We start from the raw sequence: 22,963 nt of genomic DNA, 5'->3' as shown, positions 1-22,963 counted from the left end.
GAGAGAGTGACACGAGTAACAGCGGAGAGCACGGAGCACTGTCTGGCTGCCGGGGAGCCGGGGCGCCGTGCGGACACCCACCGACTGCTCCTCACTCCCCTATGGCGTCCCTGGTGGCAGAGGAGGGAGTCGAGGCTCAGAAGGGGCAGCACCAGCCCTGCAGAGAATAAGCAGTCAGGCACTTAAACCCTGGGCACTTTCACGAGACTCCCTGCCCCCATTTTACAGATGTGGCAACTGAGGCCCAGGAGTAGAGGACTGGAAGGGAGGTGCCGGGGTGTGTTTTGGGAGGGGCTGAGTCTCCTGCGGGACAAAGTGGGGGGGGGGCACCTGAGTGGGAGGCCGGGCTGCCTTCTGGGGGGCTGGGGAGCTGGGCTCTCACCTTGTCTCTGCCCTCCCAGGCTGTGTAAAGAGTGGGTACAGGTGCCCAGCCCAGAGCAGTTCTTCCAGCCCCTCTACGTGAGCCACAGCGGAGACTTCAGGGTGAGTGCCCTGCCCCCGGGGACAGGCCCCTCGAAACCTCTCGTCCCCTGGGGGCGTACGTGCACCAGGTGTGGGCCCAGAGCCCCCGGGCCCCAGCCAGGCCTCGGTCGCCGCACCTGCAAAGTGCAGGAAATCATTCTGGTGGGGCAGACCTGTTGTAAGAATGACAGGACACCGGGCGGCATTTCCCGACGGGGAGCCCAGCTGGGCCACAAGCTGGCCTCCTGGGTCTTTTGTCGGGAGCCCTTGACAGGGAGGTAGACGGGGAGCGGGTTCTGGGGAGCCTCTGGCCCTACCTGCAAAACACGCGGATCTCCCGCTGAGCCCCACCCACCCGGCACCCGCTGGCGCCCACGGGGCTCTGTGCCCATTTACCGCTCGACACCCACCCAGCGTGGGAGGGCCCGCCGCAGAGAGGATGTGGTGACTGGCGGGGAGGGGGGGTGGGGGGGGCGGGGAGGGGAGCAGCCCGCCTCCTCCGTCTGAACCTGGATGTCAGGAAACGCGGACCAGAGCAGTAGCTGAGCCCCTGCTGGCTGGCTGGCACCGCACTGAGCACTCTCTGCTCCCTGCCCCTTCCGTCTGAGGCTCGGGGTGGGGAAACGGCCTTAGGGAGGCAGGGGAGCGGCCCAGGCTCCCCGCCCCCCCCGACCCCACAGGAGAGAGACTTTTGTCTCCCCTCTGCACCTGCCCTGAAGCTCGAGCACCTGTTTGGTGCTCCCTCGACCAACCCTCAGGAGCTTCAGAGATAGGAACCCGTTCACTCTTTGCAACAACCCCGTGGGGTCGGTGCCACTGGTAGGTCCGTTTTGCAGAGGAGAAAACTGAGGCACAGAAAGGCCAAAGTAATTTCAAATCAGTCACGGGGGCCTCAGCCGGGTCCTGAGATGGGTTTTCTGAGGCAGAAGGTGCCCGAACTGGGAGCCCCGGGTCCTCAGGGATTTTCACTCCCCATTGGGTGGGGGCCCTGTGTCATGAGTGGGACCCCCGGCCAGCGAGGGCAGGGGGATTCTCAAAGCTTGGGGGCTGCCGCCTCGGTTTATCATCGCCCCACATCCTTCACCCATTAAGCGCACAGAGGCCTTTCCAAGCGGCTTGTCGCTGATTCACTCTGTGCGTTCGTTTAGTTAATAAGCATTTATTAGGCACCTACTTTGTGTGAGGCGCTGTGTGAGCCTCTAGGGACGTAGCTGCGACCGGAAGAATGGAGGCTGGTGCCCGAAGCGTCCACACTAGTGGGGACACCAACAGGAAAATGGTCATTATCGAGAAGCGTCCCGGAGGAAGTGAACCGGGGGACGAGGCCACGGCTCTGTCACCCTGGACTCAGGCCCTCCAGCCCCCATGTCCCCGCCACTCAGGAATCTTGGCCCCTACTACCCAGGCCCTACGCAGGCCCCGGGCCTCTGAACACCAGTGGTCTGGCAGGCCACTGCAGGTGGGGAGACCGAGGCCCGCGGAGGAGGGGACGGTGGTGAGGAGCGTGTCTGGACGGGGCACACCAGGGTTCTGGCCGCCATCACTCTCTTTATCTACTGGTGTCCCCGTCACTTGCTGTCTCTGTCTGGTCTCTGTGTCTGTTCACACTGTCCTCGCCCGTGTCCCATCATGACCAGCCCCTTTTCTCTTGTACAGAAATGGGTGGGCACGCCCTTCACTGCCTCCAGCTTGGAGCTGGTGCCCTGGAGCCCAGAGGCGCTTTCGTCCCTGGAGATGCACACCGGCTGCCCGCCGCAGGGTGCTAGCAAGGGGCCGGAGCCCACGGAGCTGCCGGAGCCCGCAGACCTGGTGGAGGCGGACGGGCTGCCCGAGCTGGGCTTCTGGGGCCCAGCCCACTCCGTCGTCAGCAGCCTCGGTGGCTCAGCTTACAGCCAGGAGAGGGACCGGCCATATGGCCTCGTGTCCATTGACACGGTGACCGTGGCGGGCACCGAGGGGCCCTGTGCCTGGTCCTGCACCTGCGGAGATGATGGCTACCCAGCCTTGAACTTGGACGCCAGTCTGGAGCCTGGCTCGAGCACTGGGGACCCGCTCTTGGACACAGAGACCACAGTCCTGTCCTGTGGCTGCGTCTCGACTGGTGGCCTTGGCGGGCCGGACAGCCCTCTGGGCAGCCTCCTCGACAGGCTGAAGCTGCCCCTCAAAGATGAGGCGGGTTGGACCCCGGGGCCGCCTTGGAGCGGCGGGCCACCCCGAGGGGTGCCTGGAAGCGAGGCAGGCTCGCCCCCGGCCGGCCTAGACATGGACACTTTTGACAGCGGCTTCGCGGGCTCTGACTGCGGGAGCCCTGTGGAGTGTGACTTCGCCAGCCCCGGGGATGCAGGGCCCCCCAGGAGCTACCTCCGCCAGTGGGTGGTCATGACCCCTCCACCTGAGGGATCTGGGCCACAGGCCAGCTAGCGAGGCCGACTGGCCGTCCGGAGCCGGCCGAGCCACTCGGCCCTGAGCCAGAGCTGGGGACCCCTGGGCCGGAGGGTGAAGCGGCCTGCAACCTCCCGTCCCCCCGACGGGGCCCCCGGGCCCGGTGTTTACGGCGACCCAGGTGCACATTGCTGTGTCCGTGTGTGACCAGCACAGCTGCCAGAGGGCACGGAGCGTGCCGCGGTGAAGCCACGTGCCCGAGGCCACACACGTCTGTGCCCACACGAGGTCGCCGTGTGTACGGATGTGAGAAGCACATGTGTCCGTGACTGTGTGCACGGGATGCCAGCCTCGCTCCTCGCCAGACACGTGGGGTGGCCCCAGGTCGTGTGCCGAGGGGCTGGTCCAGGGTTACTCACGGCCCTGCCAGGACCAGGCCACTGCCTGCGGCGTCCGAATTCCAGCCCTCCGGATCCGGCCTCCAGGAGCCGCAGGACGTCCATACTGTTCCTCTTCACTTCTCGGGGCGGGGAAGGTTTGGGGGGTTTGGGGGGAGCCTGGTGGGTCTAGATCTGCTTCCTAACTGTGATGCCTCTGGGCTGTGCCGCCTTGGGCCAGCCGCTTCCCCTCTCTGGGCTGGAGTTTCCCGTTTGGACTAGGGTGTGGGGGTGCGTGACCCATCTTGGGGAGAAATGGGTGAGGTCACCCAGGGTACAGGGTGCGACAGAGCAGACCCTCAATAAACTCAGTTTCCTTCCTTCTGCTGCCCAGACCAAGCCTGGTGCTGGAGGTGGGCGGGGTTGAGAAATCAGCCACAGCCCGGGCGCCTGTGGGCTGTCCCACCAGGCTGAGGGGCACACGGGGGGTTTCCAGGCTTAACATCAGCCTGTCTCTTAGAAACAGCCCCCACCAACCAAGATTTCTGTTTCTGGTTCCTGCTGCCCACTTAGTTATTCCTTTAACGCACCCAAGAAATATTCATGGGGCACAAGTACGTGCCGGGTTCTGGGGTACCCGGGGGCGGCGGGGCGGGGGGAGCGCTGGGGGTGGAAACCTCCCTTGGGGGAGGGGCGGGCAGGAATCGGCAGTGATGGTGTAGCCCTCCGTTCCCCTCCGGGGACTCAGGGGGAAGTCAAGTTCTTGTTGATGATTTATCAGAGAGCCTGTTCAAATGTGAATTAAGAAGCTAAGAAAACACTTCTTAGCCACGTTTGAAGGCACCTTCCTGAACATGAGCTTTGCACGGGAGCTGGGTGGGTATCAGTCAACTCCTACTTTTACATCAACAACAAAAAACCCCACAAGAACATAGATCGTTTTTCCAATAAGGGTGCTCACCTTTAGAGATGGCTTTTTCCTTTAAAAATTTTTTTTTAAATGTTTATTTATATTTGAGAGAGAGAGAGAGAGACTGAACAGGGGAGGGGCAGAGGGAGACACAGAACTCGAAGTGGGTTCCAGGCTCCGAGCTGTCGGCACAGAGCCTGATGCGGGGCTTGAACCCACAGACCGAGATCATGACCTGAGCCAAAGTCGGGTGCTTAACAGACGTAGCCCCTTAGGTGCCCCTAGAGACGGTTTTTTCAAGACCACCAAGCAGGGTTAAGGAGGCAGAGAGTGGGGTTCAGCTGGCCTGCTCTCAGAGCCCTGGGGGCATCCCCACTCTTGCCTGGAACTGTCTGAGCCTGTCCTCCTGCCATTGTCCCCAGAGGCCAGGCCGCAGGGTGACATTTTCTAAAGGAGAAAGCTCTGGTTTGTCTCTCCTCTTGGATGAATCTGACCTACAAGTTGGTAGATGTCAGTCGGTCCTGCTGAAAGCCTCCCTGTGACTCATCTGTAAGATGGGGTGACTGGGGAAGTCCCCGAGAGAGTCACACATGAGACTCCTTGGTGCTGAAAGTTCTAGAACATTGATGGCTTCAACCGTGGGGCTGCGGACCCGGGATCAAAGTGAGCGAGGCTCACACAGGAGCTGGAGTCTGAAACCGGAGGCCCTGCTCGTGCGAGCAGCCCTCCCCATCCCCCACCACCCCCCACCATCCCCCACCATCCCCCCGGGGACACTTGGGCCAAGTTGTGCTGTGGTTTTCACATCCTCTCGGGGGCAATGGGGTCCAGGGGCCACCTGAGCCACCAGCTCCCTGGGGAGGCAACCCAGCTCTCCAGGCGACAGAGCTCTGGGCTGGGGTGCAGGGGAGGGGCACCAGGGTCATGGAGGCCAGGCCTGGGGTTTGGTGGGGGGCTCGGGCCTGGCCCTGCCACGGCTCCTCACTGCCTCTGTGTCTGAAGGGGACTCCGCTCCTAAACTCGGGTGCAAAACAGAGGAAGAGCTGGCCCTCCTGGGAGGACAGATGAGCAGAGGTGGGTGGATGGACAACAGAGGGGCCGGTGGGTGCACGGATGGGTGGAGACAGGGACAGCGAAAGCCTCGAAGGAAGAACTCTGGAAACAGGCGCTGGAGACAAAGACGCCAAGTCGACTCTAAGCTCCACGAGGGCGACTTGCTCGATTTTGTTCACTGCTCCATCTGCAGCCCGGCACATCCGAGCCCCTCAAAACAGCCCGATTTGTATAGTGTGTGGCATGTGCTAATTTCCATGGTGTAGACGGCTGATTCCCAGCTACTCACCCGGCAACTCTAAACGGGATCGGGAAAAGGGGGCGTGCCATCGACTCTCCCGGCTGGGCCGGGCCAGCCCCGGCAGCACGCCCCACTGATGGGAGCCCAGAGGGGCATCAGGAGGGGCTGGGGGGCTTCAGGGAGGAGGTGGTGTTTGTTGCACTCTGAAACACGAATAGGAGCTGTTCGGTTCACCAGCCCTTCAGGCAAAAGGAAGAGGTTGAGGAAGGACCTGGAGGTATGTTGGAGCACTGAGCATCTGCAGGTGGGGAAGGTGAGGCCAGAATTGCCAATGAGTCTCTCTCTCTCTCTCTTTTAAGTTTATTTATTTATTTTGAGAGAGAGCACGAACAAGCGAGGGGCAGAGAGGAGGAGAGACAGAATGTGAAGCAGGCTCCTTCCCGTTAGCACGGAGCCCGACACTGGGCTCGAACCCACAAACCACGAGATCATGACCCAAGCTGAGATCGAGAGTCAGACACTCAACCCCGCTAAGACTCTTTTAAGAGTCAGGAGGATCGGGGCGCCTGGGTGGCTCAGTGGGTTAAGCATCCGACTTCGGCTCAGGTCACGGTCTCAGGGTTCTTGTGTTCGAGCCCCACTTTGGGCTCTAGTCTCCTGGTCCCAAGCACAGCTCTGCTCTGCTGGAAGGGACCGAGGTCAAGAGGTAACAAACTCTCAGCAAACACCCGAGGCTGCCTGTTGTTCCTGCCTGTGCGGCGTCCGTGTGGGGCTGCTGACCCCAGCTCTGGGAGTGGCCACTGCATGACCCGGGCCTGGCTGACAGAGCATTCTGTGCCCCTCCCAGCCACGCTGCTGGTTCAGGGACATGCACATGACCCGAGCAGCTCAGTGTGTTCTTTCTGCTGGAACCGCTGAACGATAGGACGGACTAAACAAAGCCTGGGGCCGCGGGGCAGGGTGGGGGGCACCAGGAAGGAACAGTTCACCTGGGATGAGGCCAACCCCCAAGAAAGCAGAGCCGGGAGTGGAGAGAGATTCCTGGTAATACCTCTTGAGCTCCTGGATCCAGCCATGCCTGAAACCACGGGTGCGGAAGTCATTATGCTGTTGACCAAGTATTTCCAGCTCTTCCCTCTCTGGTTCCTCTTGTGTGGTACCACGTGACCGGGACTGGCCAGTGAGTCGTAAGGAGAAGTGGTGACGTCTCACTTCTGGACCAGAGCGTTTCCCTGACCATCGTGATGTCCTCCAGAGCGCTGTTCCTCTCTGCCACCGTGACGGGTGAGCTGGTGGCTGCTCCATCAGGAGACACGGAGAGCGGAGTCTCCAGGTCCCCCGAGAGGGACACGAGTCATGAGTGAGAAATAAATCCCTGTTGTAACCTACCAAGATTGGGGGGCTGCTTGTTAGCTCAGCACAACCCAGCCTGGCCCGACTGGGCTGAGGGGCCGTGAGTTTCCCTTTTTGGCCTCCGTGGGTTTGAGATGGTTTTGTGTCACTTGCAGTGGGGAGTGTCCTAGCCTCGCGAGGACTCCCCTCCCATCCTGAGACCAGAGGACCAGGTTCCGTCCCTTCTCACGAACAGCCTTGGGCTGTCGCTCTCTGTCTCTGAGCCTCAATTTCCCCGTCGTCGTTGGGCAGGGGGTGGGGGACAGCCATCAGTCCCTCAGCTTGCTGGGAGGGACCGCTCACCTGGGATGAGGCCAACACACAAGAAAGCAGAGCAGGGGCAGAGCCTCTTCCTGGAGGCTCCGTGTTGCAGGGGAAGCCTCTGCCCCCTTCCCACCTGGGACTGGCCACCGGAACCGTGTAGGGCACATCCAACCGCGGCTGCTCCAGACGTTTCTCGGAAAACCGGGGACAGGAAAGATGGGAGAGTCAGCACATGCATTTCCCGTCCCGGGAGCCCATCACACCCAGAAGGCAGGAGGAAGCAAGCTGCGTTCTCAGCGGGAAGGAAACGGGAGAGGGATCTTCGGCAGTCAAGAAACATCAACCCTGGAATGGGAAACAAGAGGAACCACGTCTCCGCTCAGATGTCACCTTCTCAGCAGGACCTGCCCAGGGCCCCTCACTCAAAGCCAGAGCACCCCCCGCTGACGTAGTTTTCTTTCTTTCCATAACCTTTTATTAAGCTCTAAACTATATCTTTGATTTATTTTCTTTACTGTCTATCCCACTAGCACAGGGGTTTTGTCTTTTTTGTTTGTTTGTTTTTGGGGATTTTTGTTGTTGTTGTTAAAGATAACTTTGCTCTTCGCTTTCTTTTACAAGTTTTTAAAAATATTTATTTATTTTCAGAGGATGGGGGAGGAGCAGAGAGAGAGAGGGAGAGAGAGAATCCCAAGCAGGCTCCATGCTCAGCAGGGAGCCCGACGCAGGACTCGATCCCATGACCCTGGGATCACGACCTGAGCCAAAATGAAGAGTCAGATGCTTAACCGACTGAGCCACCCGGGCGCCCTGGGTCTTGTCTGTTTCATTCACTTCTATGTCTCAGAGTCTAGAATAGCACCTGGCATAGAGCAGGTGCTCAGCAAATACTGAGTAAATGAATGAATGAGTGAGTGAGTGAATCAATCAAAGGCAGAATATCCGCTGACAAGGCAGTGGGCAGAGAGGAAGGAGGGGACCGAGACCAGGAGAGGGCCACCTGGCCCCGACCCTGGAAGTGCCACAGAATGGGATACAGAGATGAAGACAGGGGCCTGCTTGGAAGTCTGTAAATGGAGCAGGAGACCCTCCCCTGTTGCTCACACCATGGGGTCTTTCCCCCATCTTTAGTGGCAAGAGATTTGAGGCTGAGATTTGATCTCAACCGCAGCCCAGGCTGGACAGACCTCTGGAGAGCCCGCTGAACGAGCAGCGAACAGTGCTGCCACCTGCTGGTGACCACTGGAACTAGGCTGACGTGTCCCTGGAGGGCAGCGGCCTCAGGCTGGGGTCAGGTGGCTTATATGGCCCTGTACGATGGTCACAGCAACCCTCCGCAGTGGGAATATGGTGGTGAGGACACAAAGTGAGCTGATGGGGTTCTTTCGTTAATTCAATACGGGCTGACTGCTACGCGTTGGGCGGCTGGACACGCACAGGGCCCTGGAGGGTGGGGGTGGTGAAATCTCACCAAGCAGGGAGATCGCACGTGTGCACGCACACCCACGCACATGCACGTCCACACACCTACACGTCTGCACACAGATCCACGCATACAAGCACAACTGGAAAATCTCTGGCAGAAGTGGGTGAAGGGTCAGAAGGCAGAGATCACTCTCAGCCCAGGTGAGAAACGAGGCAGGAAGGGGAGGAAGAAGGACTCAGGTGGAGGCACCCAGGAGGGCTGGACAAGAAGGGAGGCGGAGTCCGGGGAGGCAGCTGCCAGGGTGCTCGGTGGGGGAAACCAGGAACGACGGTGCTCACCCCCAGGGAAAGGAGGGGGGACATTCAGGACATGGGGGCCCGTGCCGAGGACTCCTGCCGGTTAGTGGGAGATGTGATGATGTGGGTGTGCCAGGGACCCCACCGGGGGAGCAAAGTGAGCTTTATCCCTGGGACATTTTATGTAAAAATGGCATCACAGGCCTGTTTTCCAGGGGCGCATAAAAGGGAAGCACAAAGAAAAAGGTCTTCAGGGGAAAGGAACTCGGAGGCTTAAGTCTTACTGTACTGTTTGAAGTGTTTTAAAGAGACTGGATTACCATGTTGCAGGTTGGGGACACCAAGGAGACAGAGGCACGGGTGTCCGGGCCCTGTGGTGCCAGCCTCCAGTGAGGGGCAAGCCAGGGTGAACAGGATGTCTGCCCTCTGGGCTCAGCGTCCCTCCTCACCCCCCGCCTTTGCTGCTCAGTCCAAACGTGAACTCTTCCCACCCTTCACACACACACTTTAGTCTTCCACAGCCTCTACCACTCCCTAGCGCTCATATTTAACACAGGGCTCCTCTTCCTGTCATTTATGTTACCTGCTTGACCCCTGAAGGCATCTGTGCTCAGACCTTCTGGTCTCTGCTGTGGTTCCTAGAACACTTTGTAGAACTTGGAAGGATGGATGGATGAACTTGAGTGGATGGATGGATGTGGCTGGATGACTGGGTGGGTGAGTGGATGGATGGATGGATGGATGGATGGATGAATGGATGGGTGGATGGGTGGGTGGGTAGATGGGTGGATGGATGGATGGATGGGAGGATGGGCAAGTGGATGGGTGGATGGGTGGATGGGTGGATGGGTAGATGGGTGGATGGGTAGGTGGATGGATGGATGGATGGGAGGATGGGCAAGTGGATGGGTGGATGGATGGATGGGTGGACGGGTGGACAGATGGACGGATGGGCAAGTGGATGGGTGGGTGGATGGGTGGATGGATGGATGGGTAGGTGGGTGGATGGGTGGATGGATGGGTGGGTGGGCAAGTGGATGGATGGGTGGATGGACAGATGGATGGATGGGTGGATGGACAGATGGACAGATGCACAGGTAGGTAGTGGGAGGAACAGATCATCCTTGCACAGAATGGCTGGCTGTGGAATGTGGAATAGTGGTCACAGAAGCCCATCTCTCCACCAGAGGGCTGCACCCCTCATCCCTATGTGCTAACCCCCAAACACAGGCCCAAACCATCATTCATCTGGGCAGGGGGCAGGAGAGAAAGAAAACAGAAGATAAACTTTGCTGAACCCTACCATGTGCTCACAGTTGGGAGTTCTTCAGTGTATCTGGTCCTCCCATGAGAGAGGTAGTCTACCCCATTTTTCAAGTGAGAAAACTAAGGCTCTGAGATGTGAATGTCAACACTGGGTTCCCATGACCCCACCTTCCTTCTACCACATGATGTGTTCCCAAAGGAAGCACCTGGCATTTGTAAAGTATTTTCTGTTTGTAGAGCAGATAACACTTCTTATTCTATTTGATCTCAAAAAATCCCCCTAAATGCTATTTTTTACATTTGAGTAAAAATGAGAAAAGAAAAAAAAATGATGGTAAGACGTGGCCCGCTCTTGGCTGTGCTGGGGTTCACCCTGACTCCCCACCCTGTGCCCCATCCTGCCCTTTGTCACCCTGGAGTCTGGCCCGGAGTGACCAGGGTCCAGGGTCCAGGTCCCAGGATAGAGACACTGGGCCATGAGCTGGGCCAGGTCAGGTGCTGCAGGTCAGACATGGCCCAGATGGGCTGCTTTTTAAGTTGGAGAAGCTGCTGGGCATGTGGGCGGGCCCGGGCCAGGACCCTGGGGACCAGGGGGGCACGTGCCACACTTCTGGCTGTGGATAAAGTTGTTGCTGGATCTCTCCATTTTTTTTAAGAAAGTAAAACTCTGGATTTTTAAAAAATGTGAAATGCCCAATTTTTTAAAAATGTTGGCAATTAACACATGCACACACACACACGGAAGGAAGAAGGGGAGTGGAGGGAAGAGAGCGAAAGAGAACTTCATTCCCTAAACCCACACTACAGGCCTGTGACCTCTGCGGCCTGCTGGCCTGGCACACCTCCAGTCACTTCTGTCAAGGACAGGACCGGGCCCAGCTGAGGAGGAGGAAGGCTCTCAGGGCAGAGGCAGGCGGGCGAGGCGGTGCCCAGGGCTGGCCACCCCCTCTTGCTCTGGTTCTACTGGGAACATTTATTCCTGGCTGTTCTGCGAGTGGAAGCAGGGGATCCCCCAGGGGATCAGAGAGTCTCTAGGAAACACATCAAACTAAATGCATTTGACTTCACTTTAATTAAAAAAAAAAAACACCAAAATAAATACATGCCAAGAGATTTTTTTTTTTTTTTTTTTAAGAGAAAAGAGGTGAAAAGAACAAACAAATCCAAGGCCTCCATCCCCGCTGCAGGCTTGCCGGGCGGCTCGCCAGGCTAATAGAAAGGGAAGCGCAGGGTCCTCTCTGGGTGGCTGGGTCAGATGTCCTGCCCGGAGCGGAGGAAGTCCCCGCTGGGGCCCTGCCACTCAGGGGCTCTCGGGCCTTCTGCCACGGTGGCTGTAATCTGCATCGGAGGCATGAGCGGCGTGGGCTCCCGATCTCTCACTGGCCAAAGGACAAGGAGGCCGAGGTCCACACCGAAGATCCAGGGGCCCGGGCAGGCGGCTCTGTTCCCCAACGGCGGCCACAACTCGGAAGCCCTCGGAGTCCAGGCCCACGAGGGCCGCTCAAACTCGCCACAACCCGGCCTCCCCAGAGGAGGCAGGCTGCAGCGTCGCGGGCAGTGTCTGTGCGGGCAGCAAGGGCCGAGATGCCCTGGGAACAAGAGGGGGAGGGTGGGGGCCGGAGTCTCCTGGCAGTTGCTCCCCGACAGCTCCTGCTGGGACCTAGCGGGGTGTCAGGCCAGCCGGAGGGAGCCCCGGAGTGGGCAGGCGAGTGGCCCTCTTCTGAGTTTCGGGTCAGAGGGGAGGCTTGGCGCCGACCTGCCCCTGTGCGCTGGACGGGGTGGGGTGCGCGCGGGGGCGAAGTGGAGCCCTCCCCCACACCGGTCACCCCCTCCTCAGGAGCCAGTGGTGAGAAGGGGGGGTCGTGGTGACCACACGCGCCTCATAAGTGGATCCACTTGTTCCAGTTGACCTCGTGGGGGAACACGCGGCCCAGTCGCAGGGTGCAGTCCAGCGTGGGTTCGTAGAACACCGTGGGGCTGTCGCTCAGGCTGGAGGGCGCCTGGGCCTCCTGGACCCGGGGCTTGGAGAAGAGAGAGACGGCCGCGGGCTTTCTCAGCAAGCACTTCTTAATGCAGCCGAGCGACTCCAGGCCCTGGAGACAGCGGGACACCCAGGTTGGCGGGCTTACCTGTGGATCGCATCCTGTGCCCCATCCTGGGAGCTGCAGGACCCCAGGGCCGGGGCAGGACACAGGGCCCCAGGGCCGGGACAGGACACAGGGCCCCAGGGCTGGGACAGGACACAGGCGTAGGGCTCATGGGAAGGTGGGGAGTACATGTCTCTCGGCAGGGCTGGGGGGTAGGACTCCCCGGGGGGGGGGGGGGGGGAGTCTCGGCACCCTCAGGCCCATCCTAGAAACCCCCCCGACGGCCCGGCCGCACCTGCAGCAGCTCGAGCACGGCGACGGGCTGCAGGACGCCCTGGTAGTGCTGCAGCAGGCAGGTCTCGGGAATGCCGGGCCTGGTCATGATGTGGTAGAGGACGGCCTCCATCATGCCCTTGCACACCGGCACGTTCAGGTGGCCGTCCACGATGCGCCACGGGCGGGCGACGAACGAGATGCCCTCGCAGTCCCTGCGGGGACGGCAGTCTGCTGTCGGGCTTGGCGGGCGAGGGGACAGGCTCGCTGACGCACGGACCCCCCGCTCCACAGATGGGACGCCGAGGCCCTTCCCACCTGGACGGAGGAGTCCCGGCCCCGGGGCCCAGGATCACCGGCTGAGGGGACCCGTTCCCCCTCAGCCTCAACCGAGGCCTCGATGAGCCCCCCGCCGGACCCCCACTGGCTGGGGACGGAAAAGAGCTTCGATTTCTGGATTCACCAGCTCCATCCCGGACCCTGAGGCAATGGCTGCCTGCACACTGGGCCAAGCTGGGGTCCTTATGCGGAAGCTCTACTTCCGTGTCATATCTGGCAGCCCCCCCCCCGCCCCCTATCCCCAGGACCGGTCTGCCGCGCGGGGTCCGGGCACAGGACAGGCCCGGCATCGGCTGGACACTTGGCTCTGCCCGCCCTGCCTGGGCCCTGGAAGGGCTGCATCTGAGCCGGGGGCGCTCGGCCCCGCCAAGCTGAGGGCCACGTACGCACTTGTGGGGGTGCCCCCCCACCAGAAAGGCCACGGTTCCAGATGGACCCACACTGCAGAAGCCCACACCTCGGGCCCTCGCCCACCGCACGCGACAAGCTCCTGCCTTGTGCCCCCAGCAAGCGGGACAACGTGCCATGAGTCTGCAGGTCCCCCCGCCGAGAACCACTGTGCCCGACCGTGAACCACCTCCACGTGATGATCGCTACGGGGACCCTGGGGCATACTCCCCACCGTCGCACCCACGCCCCGCCCAGGCCCCCCGAATCTGGGCACACACTCACTTTTCCCATGCTGCCTGGGACAGGCTGCCGGCCACAGAACTCTCTGCCGAACCTGACAGGAGAGGGAAAGGACAAGGGAGACTAAGGGGCGGAGTCCGCCTCTTCCTCCTCCCTCCGTGCGACACGCACCTGCGGGCTCCGGGGCTGAGGGAACAAAGCCGGCACACCCAGAACGAAGCCGGGTTGGGCCACGGCGTGCGAGTGTGAGGGGTGTTCCCAGGGCCCCGAGGAGCCCCCACAAGGGGAGCCAAGCGAGCCCCTCCCGCCCAGAAGCCCTGACCGCAGAGCTCTGTGCATAAACCCCAGGCAAAGACCTTCTGAAGCCCCGTGAAGAGGCCCGCGTTGAGCCCAGACAGGAGCGCTTTCGCCACGGGGGAGGTTTCAGTCCCCGTGCGTCAGCCGGTCCCGACGGAAAGCGAGACGCCTCCTATTTCAGGCACCGCTCCCTCGCACGGGACACCTTGGCACACACAGCCCTCCAGAAGCACCCCGGTGACCACGCTTAGGACCCCCACCCCCACTCAGGAGTCTGAAGCCCTCTAGTGGAAGCAGTAAGCGGACGCAGGCGAGACCTTTCTACGTGGAGACAGGAAAGGCTGGAGGCAACGGCCTTCTGTGGCCGGGGGCAGGTTCCCAGCGGCATGTGGGGACTGCTTGGACCCGAGGGCAGAGCATGGGCAGGTGGGGGAGGGTGGGCCGGCGACAAGGCTCGGTACCTCTGGGGTCTTCAGATCCCTCTGGAAGCTGGGCCTGACAGCTCAGCGGCTCCTGGCCTAGAGGGCTGGCTGCCCTCAGATTCTCTTGGAACTCTCGCCCGGCCTCCAGCGCCCCCGGGGGAGGCTCCTTCACGCCTGCGTCTCCGGGAGCTGCTGGCGGAGCAGGGGCCGGGGCTTCCGGCTCCTCTTCTGCTCTGGGCCTGGGGCTCAGGGCCAAGCGCACATCCTGGAGTGCGGGCCTCTTAGCGGGGGGCTTCTGGGGACTCTCCAGGTCGGTTTCCCCACCCTGATGGGCCACATCGCTGCTCGTCCAGCTGGCACGCCTCTTGGTGCTCCGGGGGCTCCGGGGGTCTTCTCTTTGAGCGTCCACATCCTCCTTTTTGCCTTTTAGCCGCACCGAGTGCAGGAGCCAGGGCTGGGCAGAGGCCATGGCCACCAGGCGAACAGTGTTGCCGCCGACCTCCACCACCTGGTGGTACTCCAAGAGGTCCTAGGAGAAGAGGGGGACACACTGGGTCTGTGGGGGACCCCACGATCCTCACGCCCGCTTCCCTTGCCCGATGTGTCTGAATGCCCTGAACAAACGGCAAGCCCAGTCCCTCCAGGACGGACAACTCGGGGCCCAGGTCTGCCTTCCGGCCCCAGGTGGGTGCCAGCTGGCCGTGTGGCCCTCTCTAGGCTTGGTGTGAACTTCGGGGAACCGAAGCTGTGCCCTTGATGCGGCCATCAAAGTGTCCTCCCAGGGGACTCAACACCCCGAGCTCTGTAAAGGCCATGACCGTTCCCACATGAATGACGGGAACGCCTCTCGTACTTATGCCAAGCCCTGCTTCCGAGGTCCTTGTTCTGATCTAGGCGCTGCACCAACGCTGGGTGGTCCTTCTTTTCATTTCCAGATTCGAAAACCCATAGGTCAGGGTTCAAGAAACTTGCCCCAGTTCACGTCCCGAAACCAGGTCAGGCAGGACTGGTGGGGAGGGTCATGCGGGCACTCGCCACCTGGGGCCCGGGGCTGGGCAGCAGGGAACACAGGGAGCCGCCTGACCCGTGTCGGTTTACCTCCTAGAGCTCCAGAGGCAGGAGTTATGTGAACAGTGAAACACCACGTGAATGGTTGTCACAACCCCTCTCTCCTGTCCTGTGCTCCTAAAAACTGGTTTGATAACCAGGAACACTGGTCTCTACTCTCCTGCCCCACCATGAACGCTGCAAGGCAGCCATCTCTGTGACATCACCAATAGCTGACGTGCATCCCACTGCTTCCAACTACGGACGACACACAGGAGGGCGAGCCAGGCCCCACGGCACTTGATTTAAGAGGTCCATCTGTTTTGACATTCTCTGGGTTCAAGGGTGCCTGATGAAACTGGGCCCAGGCAGGTAGAGGGGTGAGTACGCGGGGCCAGGGGCAGGAGCCCCAGGAGTCACGGCCGCGGACATGGCCCTACTTGGCTCTGTCCAACTGTGCTGTGTGGCTGAAGCAACGGGGCCCAGGCTGCCAGACCTTCTAACATCCCAAAGCTGGGTTTTAGGCAAAATCTCCTATTTTTAATCTTGGCAAGTAATTCCACCACGCATCCCAAGCCACGCCCACCCACTGTGTGCATCCGGCCCCCGAGCTGCAGCTGCCCCAGGTGACCCGAAAGCACGGCTCACCTGGACGTAGTCTGCGAAGGTCCTGGTGCGCTCGCCATCTGTCCCCTCGAAGGCGGAGAACCACCTGCTCAGCTCCACTCGGTCTACCCCGAAGCACCCCGTGGCTGCAATGGCCCCCTGGACCTCCAGGGCCGCGCACACGTCTCCAGGTTCATACCCGGACAGCTCCACCTGGTGGACAAACTCATCCAAGCTGCAGGGGCCCTCCTGGCTGTTGATCAGCCTGGTGAACGTGTCGGGGAGGCAGGATATTCCCACGGGGAGCTCTTCCAGAGATGTGACTGTGAAGACAGGGAGACCCGAATCAGCCCACACCGGAGCACGGGCTCCAACGCCAGCTCACTGCCCCCCGGACAGCAAGGGGTCACCCTCTGGCTGCACAGGGCACGGCCCCTGGCAGTCGGGCTCCCGACACGTGTCCCTTGATGTCCCTTGGGGCCAGGGTGTGAGAAATGCAGCCTCGGAGCCCCGGAGGGGGCCCTGCCTTGTCGGTGCTCCCATGTTCCCTGCTCCTCAGACCCCGGGAGACATCGCGGGCCCCCGCCCCCAACTCCCACGTGTGCTCTCGCAAGCGGGGCCGGTGTGCGTTCTTCCCGTAAAAGCTGTCTCTGCCACGACCACGGTCACACGGACCACGTTTTCGCCCAAGCCAAACTCCAGACAGAGCACAGAACACTAACTGGGGTTCTGACACTGAAAGTAAACACCGTGCAGCCCGACGGGGGAAGGCGAAGGAAAGGCGGAGGCAGGAAAGGGGTGGGAAGGGGCCCAAATGTGTTCACTTTCTGTGGGGGGAGAGGAAGAGACTGCCTCACGTTCAGGGTATGTGGGAACGGAAGGTTTAAGCAGGCTACTTAGAGCTTCAAATGTAATTAACAGAAGAGACAGAAAGAGTATAAAAAGTGTAAATGAGGGAGGTAACAGACAATGAATATCAGCCGAACACCCGACTGTCCTAGCAAGAGGTCAGAAGTGACACGTAAGCAGTTTGTGAAAGTATGTGATTTCAAGCGATGGAGGGAACCGGCAGTATGACAAGGCTGCGTGGCGAGTGGGCCAGGACACGGGGCCCAGGGGGCCACCTGAGGGTGTAGGCCTGCACGTGGGACTGAGGGAAAGGAACAGAAGACGGGGTCCGCTCTAACGCGGCCCCTGGCCCCTGGGGGGGTGGCCCAGGAGGGGAAGGGCTGGCCAGTGGAGGCTCCCCCGCGAGGCCTGGGGGTGGGCGAGGGGGTCGGAGCGTGGGGTGGCCAGCGCCACTCACCGATGGGCCAGAGCCGGGTGGGCGCCGGGGTGCGGCGGAGCCGGAACTTCACCAGACAGGAGTTCACCACGATGCTGTCGTTGGGGTTCAGGTTGCGGGTGCTGACGATGCCGGGCGCGCAGTAGCCCCGCATCAGCAGGTAGTTGGTGTGGGAGGCCTGGCGGGCTTTCACCTCGATGGCCCGGTGCTTGCCCCCAGAGCCCTCGTCCAGGTCTTCCTCTTCGTCGTCATCCTCGTCCAAGCCCCCGTCCTTCCCCAGGCTGGGAGAGGAAAACGGACCTAGGGGACCGCGCACGAGCCGGGGCGTGGCCACTCCCCCAGGCCGTGAGAGGAAGCCCCCGGTGCCGGAGCCCCGGCTGTGCTCAGAGCAGCGTGTGTGCCCCACCTGTTTACACGCCAGCCCTTACCTCTTAATGACCTCGTTCTCCACCATGGAGCTGTCCACCACCACGATCTGCTCCGGGATCCGGACGTCCACGGAAATGAGGCCCAGAGAGAAGAGGGTCAGGGCGGCCACACAGTGTCCTCCGGGGCCGTCCAGAGAAAATGCCACCATGTCGGGTGCAGGCTCATTATTATCCTGGTCTTTGAAGGAAAAATTATCAGGCTGGTCCAACTTGCCGGCGGCCAGGATTTTCTTGAAAAACTGGAACGATTCTGTGCAGACGGTGCTTGGAAATCGCCAAGTAAAAATCCTGTGCGGACGAAACGGAGGTAAGGTCCAAACTGAGGACGGGATGTTGGAGGGCTTCGTGTGGATGCGCTATGGGCGCTTCAGACCCTCGCCAAAACTGGCCACGCCAGCCCCCCGCAAAGCCCTCTTTTCCGCCTCTGTGAGGGCGCCGCGTTCCAATCCCCTCTGCATGTGCCTTCCCTGCTCACCGGACACCCGCACGGAGGGGCCGTGGCCTTTCATCTAACCCGCGACTCCACGCCTCGCGGCCTTTCGCTATGAACAGGCGCCGAATTGGGGAAGGTGGATGCACGTTTTGTTAACGGTAACCTTTACGCGAGGCAAGCCCTGAACCACGGGGAGGTGAGAGGACACGAGTGTGTCCGTCTCGCTGTCTCCATGAGGCGGCTGCACAGTCAAGGCCTGGTCTCTGTCCACAAGTGTGCCTTCCCATATCGCTGTAATGCGGGCCCAGGTCCCAGGGAGGAACCCAGAGGTCTTCCTGATGTGAACACCACCCCTTGGCTCACAGACTAGAATGCTGCAGGGGAAAAACGGTCGAGAAGTGGCCTTGCTGGACCTGGACCCATGTCTCTTGCCTCTGAAGCCACGGCTCTTTTTACTGCAGCAGGCAGCATCCCAGGAAGGCAAAGGACGCAGAAGGTCACTCGGGAGGGGCCTTCAAGAAAGGCGTGAGCGTCTGGAGTTACGGGCAAAGGGATGCCTAAGAAAACCCAACCCCCCCCATTTTGCTGCTCTTCTGTTTCTGATGACCTCAGTGCAGATCTGAGGACGGACAAGGAGAACAGCCTGCAGAAGAGGAGGGCTGCCAAGGAGAGGAGACCCCTGGGACTATTCCACAGATTTCCTCTCCATGTGTGTGGTTAAGGAGGCCAGTGGCACAAAATGCGGAGCGGGTGACCAAGACCAGCCACACCGGCCGCGGACCACGCTGTGAGGAGTGCTCCTGTCAGGAGGCGCTCCGGAAGGTGACTCACAGCATCCCAAACCACCACTCAGGTGGCTGGTGTGCTGCAAACGGAGTCTGGAAAATATGGGATGGCTTCAAGATGAAGCCCGGAGCAGCTGTGAGCTGTGAGAATGACCGATTAGGCCCGACCACGAGGCTGTGCCGTGAGTCGAATTGTTACGTTAGAAACTCATTTTGGTAAATGTCCCAGAACAAACCATTGCGAGCACTGCCCTTATCCCCACAGCAGGTGGCACAGGCGCAGAGAAGGAAACTCGTTCCAGAAGCTGCACCCTGCACTTGCGGCCACGGGAGGGCCCCATGCCCCCTGGAGGTGACGCGCACCCCCCCCCCCCCGGAGGTGGCGCCCTCTGGAGGTAACGCCCTGCGCCTTCCCCAGCCCCCCCCCCCCCCCCCCCCCCGGGGCTCACCTGTAGTAGGTCTGGGACAGCTGGTAGGACATGGGCACGAAGGGCAGAGCCCGGTTTTTCTTCGGGCCGAGCATGTGGTTGACACGGCGCCGGTTGACCAAGCTCCTTTTCTGGCACTCCATGAAGGCCTTCACCAGAATATGGTCCTTGTATTCCCGGTACAGGCGGAAAGTCTGCGACACAGCAAGGCAGCGGGTGAGCAAGGTGGTCCCGCAGCTGGGGGGTGGGGGGAGCAGACGCTACAGCTGGTCTGTAGAGGAGGGGCCCACAGGGGGACAAGGACACCTGGGGGTGTGGTGCGAGAGTGCCCAGAGGAAGCCAGCGGTTCCGACCCTCAAACTTCTCCCTCCCATCACGTCTCACCCCAGAGACTACAGAGAGGGACGGGCAGCTAGGAGAAAGGACTTCTCTGCACCCCACAGCTAAGTCTTGGATAAAAAGACAGTGGGAGTTGGGGCGCCTGGGTGGCTCGGTCGGTTAAGCGGCCGACTTCGGCTCAGGTCATGATCTCACGGTCCGTGAATTCGAGCCCCGCGTCGGGCTCTGTGCTGACAGCTCGGAGCCTGGAGCCTGTTTCAGATTCTGTGTCTCCCTCTCTCTGACCCTCCCCCATTCATGCTTTGTCTCTTTCTGTCTCAAAAATAAGTAAACGTTAAAAAAAATTTTTTTAAATTAAAAAAAAAGACAGTGGGAGTCAACGCAGAATCACAGTCTCTGATATCACTCTTTTCCCTACTCCTCACTCAGCCCATTAGTACGTCTGGTTGGCTCCGCCCACACAGTATGTTCCCAAACACGTCCGCTTTACTCCGTCCACACCATCTGGCCAACTGGCCCAACAGCAAATGTCCAGCATCCACTAGACCCCAGGACAGTTCCTGCTAGGCCTGTCTCCTCAAAAGTGCTGGCCAGGAAAAAGTATGGTCACAGTCTGAGCATTTTAGGCTCAGAAGGTTCTCTGCCGCATTGCCCCCAGAACCACGAGTGCCAGAGAAGACAGAGGCTCATGGACTTCAAGGGAGCTTCCGAGGCCACATTGCTGGGCAGGGGTGGGACCAAGAAGAGGCGAGAACGAGGACTCGCCCTCAAGTCCAGTGACCTCACCACTGTGCCATGGCAGAGGGACTTAGGAGATCAGCAGAGCCAAGGCAGGAGTCAGTCGGGGTGCTGGCCGGAGGGGGATCTGGGCACACACTGGGTCTTGTCAGTCTGAGGCCCACAGACCACCCTCGATGTCTCTAGACAGAGCTTCGACGTCAGGCATGGTGCACAGACCATCAATTCTGAAGGGAAAGCACTGCATGGGGCAGAGGGAAAGAGGCGGGGGAGGGGCCAATTTGCCATCATTCCTCTCCTCTGGGGAGGGAGGAGCTGGCCTCCACTTCCTGTGAAAAGCCCTGTAACCTACCCCCAAAACCACACTGTACACACTGTATGTTAGTCAACTTGACGATAATTGTATTTAAAAAAAAGAAAGGAAAAAAAGAAAAGCCTTGTGTGATGGGCACGCTCCCCAGATGACTGCTGGTGCAGGAGCACTCACACCAAGCCTGGGGAGTGAGCGGGTGTGGCCCAGCCTGCCAGATATGCGAGAGGCAGACAGTCGACCACGGGCCCCCCCGGGAGTGGCTGCTTCCCTGCAGAGCACCTCCGGAAGTTTGGGGCTGCAGGGAGCCTTGTGGGATCCCATATAAGGCCTCTGACCTCATCCCCGATGGCCCTCCAGCGTTCAGTGCCAGCGGGGCAGTCACGGACGAAGCACCCGCCTCTTGCTGTGGCCCAGGCACTGCCTCACGCAACTTCCCACGCCCCTGGGGGGCAAGGAGAGTGATGAGGCCTTCGGCACCACCCACCAGAACCCAGACGCCGCCTGCCAACGTAACCGGAGGAGGGACAGCAGCAGGATGACGCGGGGGACGAGGCCCTGGCTGGGACGCGGGGACCTGGCTTTGGCCATTAACTTTGGGGCCGGGCTTGCTTGTGTGATGAGCGGTTGGACTGACCCCCGAGGTCCCGTCCAGCTCGAATCCCTGCTGGGCAGAAGAGCCAAAAGGTCCCTCCATGGCCACAGGTATAAAGTCGGAAATTGGGATCTTTATGGGCAATGCTGGCAGTAAATTAAAAACATTTTTTTTTTCTTTTTAAACAAGCTTGGGTCTGACAAGACAGAGCCAGGGCCAGACTGGGGGCCGTCTGCTTGGGACTTTTGCCCCCCCCCCCGCCTCATTCCATTCTTGTTCTGTGTGTTGAGGCTCCCACAAGGCTTTGCCCTCTTTATCTGTAAAGTGCTGGGATGCACAAGGGGCGAGGCACCACCACCAGCCTCCAAGACGTACACACGTCGCATGAATAAACGTGGCTCAAGTGCTGCGTGGCACCGAGGGGGGCAAGAACAGGATGACTGGGGACCCCTCCACCACAGCTGCATCTCACGGTGACGAATTAAGAGAGGCATGGAAAGAGCGTTCAGTCTTGAGTCTGCAGAGGCCTGGCCGTTGCTGTAAAAGGACTCGGGCCGGGGTGGTGCTCTGAAGCACCACCAGCTCACACGGGGTCACGAATTTTCCCTAAATCGCTCCGTTTCCCCCAGTGCTCCTCATCTCCTCTCTGGCCAAAGTAACAAGCACCATCTGGAAGATACGTGCAGTGTCCAAGCTGGGTCTACACCGTGTCTGCCCCCAGGGTGCTCCGAGGACCCTGGTCAGAATCCTGGGGCCGGCAGCATGCTTGTGAGGATCCCACCCCCTCTGCGGTCTCTGGGCGCGGGGCCTGGGGGCCACATGCTGCAAGGGCTCCCTGGTGGATGAGGAGGTACCCAAAGTTTGGACACTACCTGTCTGAACTCATCAGTGGGATTAGAAACAGGGGCGCCTGGGTGGTTCAGGTCATTATCTTGTGGTCTGTGGGTTCGAGTCCCGCTTTAGGCTCTGTGCTGACAGCTCGGAGCCTGGAGCCTGCTTCAGATTCTGTGTCTCCCTCTCTCTCTCTGCCCCTCCCCTGCTTGTGCTCTGTCTCTCTCTCTCTCAAAAATGAAGAAACATTAAAATAAAATAGGGGCGTGTGGGTGGCTCAGTCGGTTAAGCGGCCGACTTTGGCTCAGGTCACGATCTCGCGGTCCGTGAGTTCGAGCCCCGCATCGGACTCTGTGCTGACAGCTCAGAGCCTGGAGCCTGTTTCAGATTCTGTGTCTCCCTGTCTCTCTGACCCTCCCCCGTTCATGCTCAGTCTCTCTCTGTCTCAAAAATAAACGTTAAAAAAAAATTAAAAAAAAAAAAAATAGAAGAAAATTAAAAAAAAGAAAGAAATAATACCATCCCCTTTTTTTATATTTGTCCCTCTCGTGTTCCAAACTGGGCTGATTTGGTAACGTAAACCAGCGCTGAGTTTCAGATTTGGAGGTTAAATACAAAAGTGAATAGGTTCCACTTGGAATACACCTGTGTGACCATCAAAAACAAGGGAGGCACTGGCTTGGGGCGGGGGGCAGGTCCTTCTGAGCACCTCTCCGCTGGGGCCCTGGAGCCACATGGACTCTGGGTCGACGGAGAGTCGTGTGATCGTGGGCATTTGCTTTTTCGCGCCCTGGGAAACACAAGTTTCCTGTTTGTAGCGAGTGCTAATTAATACCAGCACCTCCCCAGGCTCGGGATGGGGTTCAAGGAGAAGCGCCTGCCTGCCCTCCACCCTCACTCAGCCAAGATAAAGCAGCATTACGTTCTAAGACGTTCTCAGGAGAGATCTAAGCTCGTGGCCCAGAGAAAGGCAGGCTTCCCGCACGGTGATCTCCAGGGATCAAAGTATCTCGACATTTAG

General features: G+C 60.0%; 2 protein-coding genes across 5 annotated transcripts in view; one reads left to right on the top strand and one right to left on the bottom strand.

The window, feature by feature from the left end:
• The window catches only part of IL21R (interleukin 21 receptor), a 33,573-nt gene extending 29,967 nt beyond the window's left edge, over positions 1 to 3,606 (top strand). For all 4 annotated transcript variants that reach the window (XM_086692627.1, XM_086692625.1, XM_086692626.1 and 1 more), the window contains 2 exons: positions 402 to 483; positions 2,119 to 3,606. In XM_086692627.1, coding sequence (XP_086548753.1) covers positions 402 to 483; positions 2,119 to 2,883 — 847 coding nt within the window. In that variant the 3' untranslated portion in view covers positions 2,884 to 3,606. The remainder of the gene's footprint in view (positions 1 to 401; positions 484 to 2,118) is intronic.
• Positions 3,607 to 11,218: 7,612 nt separating this feature from the next.
• Positions 11,219 to 22,963, bottom strand: part of GTF3C1 (general transcription factor IIIC subunit 1) — a 75,108-nt gene continuing 63,363 nt past the window's right edge. The window contains exons 30-37 of the mRNA XM_086692621.1: positions 19,151 to 19,323; positions 17,484 to 17,771; positions 17,077 to 17,336; positions 15,813 to 16,093; positions 14,157 to 14,646; positions 13,441 to 13,492; positions 12,452 to 12,644; positions 11,219 to 12,162 (exon numbers count right to left, since the gene is read on the bottom strand). Coding sequence (XP_086548747.1) covers positions 11,950 to 12,162; positions 12,452 to 12,644; positions 13,441 to 13,492; positions 14,157 to 14,646; positions 15,813 to 16,093; positions 17,077 to 17,336; positions 17,484 to 17,771; positions 19,151 to 19,323 — 1,950 coding nt within the window. The 3' untranslated portion in view covers positions 11,219 to 11,949. The remainder of the gene's footprint in view (positions 12,163 to 12,451; positions 12,645 to 13,440; positions 13,493 to 14,156; positions 14,647 to 15,812; positions 16,094 to 17,076; positions 17,337 to 17,483; positions 17,772 to 19,150; positions 19,324 to 22,963) is intronic.

This window comes from Puma concolor, chromosome E3 (genome assembly GCF_028749965.1).
Source record: "Puma concolor isolate L17-30 chromosome E3, mPumCon1.1.hap2, whole genome shotgun sequence".
Taxonomy (NCBI): Eukaryota; Metazoa; Chordata; class Mammalia; order Carnivora; family Felidae; genus Puma; species Puma concolor.
Note: the sequence above shows the minus strand (reverse complement) of the source record. Positions and strands in the feature narration are given on the sequence as shown.